The 4,868-nt window shown below is 51.4% G+C and overlaps 1 protein-coding gene across 1 annotated transcript; it reads left to right on the forward strand.

Annotated features, from left to right (window-relative positions):
• Nucleotides 1-483: 483 nt before the first annotated feature.
• On the forward strand, nucleotides 484-3,716 carry LOC104616980 (alpha-tectorin-like; the record flags this gene model as incomplete). The annotated part of the gene is made up of 6 exons (XM_010282168.1): nucleotides 484-520; nucleotides 636-671; nucleotides 1,063-1,193; nucleotides 1,663-1,944; nucleotides 2,711-2,848; nucleotides 3,526-3,716. Coding segments are annotated over exons 1-6 (815 nt in total), but the record flags the coding sequence as incomplete, so codon positions are not given.
• Between the last annotated feature and the right edge of the window lie 1,152 nt (nucleotides 3,717-4,868).

A 4,868-nucleotide genomic window follows, 5' to 3' on the forward strand; every position in this document is an offset into this window, starting at 1 on the left:
ATCGCCCCTCACACCGCGCCTCCGCCGTCCTGCCCCAGTTCCTCTTTTTCCAGCCAGAAAAACAAATACGCAGTTGTTGGGGTTTTTTTGTTTTCTTTTTTCACCAAAACTCCCCCAATTTATCCGTTGCTCCGGGAGGGTGGGCGGGATTCCCAAGGCAGGACCCCTGGGTTCAATCCCCAGGCTTGAGGCAAAATAGGATGAGCAAAGGGTTAAACTCACTGGGGAAATGTGATTTTTCTCAGCTCTCGGGCAGCAGTGAAAATAAAAACTTTCCTGGTCCGGCAACGCTTTAAAAAATGGTCAAAATTATTCCTCCCCGCCGCGCCGCAGGGTAAAAATGCCATGAAAAGAGGACGGCTGCTATTTGGTGAGAGATCTGCCACCTCCAGAGCATCACTGGGCTGCTTCATCAGTTTGTTGTTGGGTTTGGTTTTTTTTTTTTAATTTTTATGTAATTTTTACAATTTTGCAGGGGCCGGGATGAAGCCCTCCTTCGCTTTCCTGCTCCCGATGCTAGGTAGGTTAAAAAAAACCCCAAAAAAGGCAGAGTTTTGTGCTGAGGACACTGCTAGTTGGAAAAGTCTCGGGTGGTGGTTGTTCCCGGGTTAATATTTCCCCCGTCTCCTCTCCAGGAGCTGTGATGAACGTCCAACCGGCGCAAGAAGAAGGTGGGTGTCTGGGTTGCAGGTTCTGGCATTAATAGGTGGTATTTCCACCCAAAACGGCGTCGTTTCTGCTTTAGTTCGGGAAGCAGGGAGGGAGCAGTGCTTCCTCCTGGCTGCGATGTGGTCATGGGGGAATCAGATGGTTTATTTTTGCCCCGTTTGCCCTCAAATCTGCGTATATCCCATGCAATTCCCATGGGGCAATTCCCCTCAGCCCCAGTTTTGCCCCGACCGTTGGACACCCAAGAGAAGCCAACCCCATTTTTAGGTACATTGGAGCACAGGCCCCATTTAAAACCAGGAAACCCCAAACCCGGTGGGCTTCACCCCAAAATGCATGAGGTCGGGAGGGTTTGGGGGGTCCCCCCATACCTCAGCCTCTGCCTTCCTGCAGCATCCCTGCTCTACCCCTATGGTCTGGACCAGCGTGACCAGAAGAACCCCAAACTTGATGATGGGTCATCGAAGAAGCTCTCCCTCGCCGTGCCCTTCACTTTCTACGGCAAAGAGTACCAAAGTCTTTATGTACGTGAGCCAAAATTCCACGTCTTCCTGGCACGCCTCCCCATTTTCCCATTTCCCTCCTTTTTTTTGATCCCTTTTCCAGTCCGTTTTGTCCCTTGCCCCCCGACAAAAATCTACCTGTCCATGGGATTGACCTGGTTGCCTCAATGAGTTTTTTTTTCTGGTGCATCAAAGCATCCTTATGCGGTTGGTGGGTCTTTGGAGGAGACCTACACCCTTCTGGAGAAGTGGTTGGGAGGTCCGTGGCCAAGTTTAGGGTGTTATATCCCACCACCCTCGTTTTGATAGAGGGGTAGACACAGCAGCCACCTGAACACCTCCAATATGATCGTAGAGATGCAGAAGTCAGTGGTAAGACCACATCTGTGTCCATCTCCAGGGTACCACCACCAAGGCGAGGGGCTGACCCCGTGACAGGGCTGCGACACAGGTTGCCGCCACATCGGCGGTGACCTGGTGTGTTTTGCAGGTGAACAACAACGGTGTGATTTCCTTTGGCACCCGGGTCAACCAATACACCCCCGACCCCTTCCCCCTGGCTGACGGACGCTCCTTCGTGGCCCCGTACTGGGGGGACGTGGACAACGTGCTGGGAGGGGATGTCTTCTACCGAGAGACCACTGACCCGACGCTGCTGGCACGCATCAGCGAGAACATCAACGAATATTTTCCCAGTGTCCCCTTCACCGCCACATGGGCTTTCGTGGCCACCTGGGACCATGTGGCCTACTATGGCTCCACCACCAATAAGGTAAGGTGCACCACTGCAACCCACATGTTGGCCTCGTGACCCACGTGTTGGCCTTAGGACCCACTCATGGGCTCTCACGACCCACTTGTTGTCCTTATGACCCATTTGTTGGACCTGCAACCCTTTTGTTGGCCTTACGTTCCATTTGTTGGCCTTCGTGACCCACTCATTGGCCTTTGCGTCCCCCTCACTGGCCTTCACGACCTATTTGTCCATCTCATGACCAATTTGTTGGCCTTACAATCTCTTTGTTGGCCTTTGTGACCCCTTCCTTGGCCTTCATGTTCCATTCGTGGCCTCCATGACCCAGCAACTGGTCTTTACCACCCCTTCATTTGCCTTCATGACGTTCGAGGTGAGCATGTGTCCTCCCGTCCCTCTGTCCTACCTGCCAGCCCTGGATGGGTACACAAAGCCTCATGGAGCTCCTCAGCTACCCCTGGGTGGTGACAGGCAGGTGTCACATCCAAACCTTTACTCCCCAATTAATTTTGGGGTCTTTTCTGTGTTGAAAGCCAGCTTTTCCGCTGGACTGCTCCTCTGGCCACCTCGTGCAGAGAAAGCAGCTGTGGTAGAGCACCAAAAGTACTCGTCTGAAGGTAGACCCCAAAAAACCAGCCTGGATTGGGCCATGGCTGATCAAGGTGGCTTCCTCGCGTCGCTCTGGGCAAGGAGCAGACACCTGTGCGCAGCCCTCAGGGCGAAATCCCGCCCACATCTGCTCATCCCACCACTGCTGCTGTCATCTCCGCGTTTCTTTTTGCAGGGCAACACCTTCCAAGCCATCCTGACCACCGACACCAAGATGTCCTTCATCATCCTCAACTACTGGGATATCCAGTGGACCACGGGGGCAGCAAGCGATGGTGACCCCGAAACAGGTCTCGGAGGCACCCCGGCCCACGTACGTGGGGCTGAAGGGAAAGCCGAAGGAGAGGGGACAAAGGGAGTTGAGGAATGGGGGAGGAGGTTGACCAGTACTGGGTTTTTTGGGGGGATGACACCAGGTTTGCTGAAGCTAGGACTTTGGCCCACAATATTTTTGGGGAAAACAACGCTGAGGGTAGGACTTTGGCCCATAATTTTTTTGGTAGAAGACAATGCTGAAGATAGGTTGGCCCATAATGGTTTTTGAGGGACACCACCAGGTTCACCCAAGACTGGAAGTTGTCCTGTACCATCCTGAGGGGACAACAATGCCAAAGGTAGGATGGTGGCCCCCAACATCTTTTGGGGATAACACCAGGTTTCCTCATGGTAGAAGGCTGTCCCATACCATCTTCTGGGGACAACGCTGACGAAGGTTGGAGATTGGCCCGTAACATTTTTGGGAGGACAGCCAGGTTTGCAGAAGGTAGGACGCTGGCCTGTAACGTTCTTGGAGATGCCGTCAGGTTCACCAAAGATAGGAAGTTGGCCCACAACATTTTTTGGGGACACCACCAGGTTCAACGAAGATTGGAGGTTGGCCCATAATGTTTCTTGGGGACGCCACCACCAACAGCAGGAGGTTGTCCCACGCTATTAACCCCTTGGGTGGGGTTAACCCTCCAAATCCTCCATTTTGTCCCCCTTTTCCAGGCCGGCTTCAACAGCGGAGATGAAACCAACTTCTACAACATCCCCGGCTCCCAGACCGAAGCCATCATCAACATCACCCAGACCTCCAACGTCAATGTTCCGGGGCGTTGGGTCTTCCAGGTGGATGACTTTAAGGTGACGGGGGTCCCCACCGAGGCGCCCCAGGTCGCCAACAGCAACAGTTGCTGGTTGTAAGTTGGGTTTTTCAGGTGGAAACCTAGAAAAAAGGGAAAATTGAGAATTGTTTGGAAAACCTTTTCTTCTTCTTGAGTTTTTGGTTTCTTCCTGCAGATAAATCAAGGCGCTTGGGGCAGAAGGACCATCCCCCTCGTCCCCGCCCCCGTCGTCCCCCCGTCACACGTGTAGGACGAGGTCGTCCAGCAGGATGCGTCAACCTCCACCAGAGCAATAAAACTGCAGCTGAGACGTCGCGGCTCCTGTGTCGTCTTCATTTCTCACGTGCGTCCGGGTGGTTTTAGGGGGTTTTGGACCAGACGTGCACGAATCCGTCAAGTTTTTTGCCCCTTTGTGCATTAATTTACGTTTTTTTCCACTCTATGCGCATGAAGTTACAATTTCTTTGCCCTCTGCATGCACAAATATCTGCGGCTTTCGCGTCTGTAGACACAAATTTACCATTTATTGCCCCCCGTGTCCATGAATTTATATTTTTTTTGCCTGCATCTTCATGAATTTGTGATTTTTTTCACTCCATGGACACATTTATGATTTTTTTTTTATGCCTCTCCACATGCATTTATCATTTTTTGCGTGTGTCTGTGCACAAATCGATGATTTCTTGCCCTCTGTGGATGAATTTACTGATTTTTTCCCTCTCTGTGTATGTACTTACGATTTTTTGCCCTCTGTGATTGTGGATTTATCATTTTTTTTACTCTACCCGTACGAATTTATGACGTTTTGCCTCCTGCCTGCACAAATCGATGATTTTTTGCCTCCTTTGTGCACAAATTGACGACTTCTTGCCCTCTGTGCACAAGAATTGATGATTTTTTGCCCTCTGCACAAATTTATTTTGTTTCTGTCTGCGTGCGTGAATTTAAATTTGCCGCACTCTATGTGCAAACGCGTGCGATATTTTGTCCCGTTTGCATAAATTCGATTTCTCACCCTCGGTGTGCACGAATTCCTGATTTATTTTTCACTACGTGCACAAATTTATAGTTTTTCCTCTCTGTGTGCACGAATTTACCGTTTTTTTGCCCTCCACGAACGCTCGTTCATGCTTTTTCGCGCTCGATGCGCGTGCATTATTTTTTTTCGCCCGCGAGCGTGATTCTGCCGCGCTCCGAGAGCAAAGGTGCACGCGGGCCCGTTCCTCG

This window comes from Phaethon lepturus, unplaced genomic scaffold, assembly GCF_000687285.1.
Source record: "Phaethon lepturus isolate BGI_N335 unplaced genomic scaffold, ASM68728v1 Scaffold53652, whole genome shotgun sequence".
NCBI lineage: Eukaryota > Metazoa > Chordata > Aves > Phaethontiformes > Phaethontidae > Phaethon > Phaethon lepturus.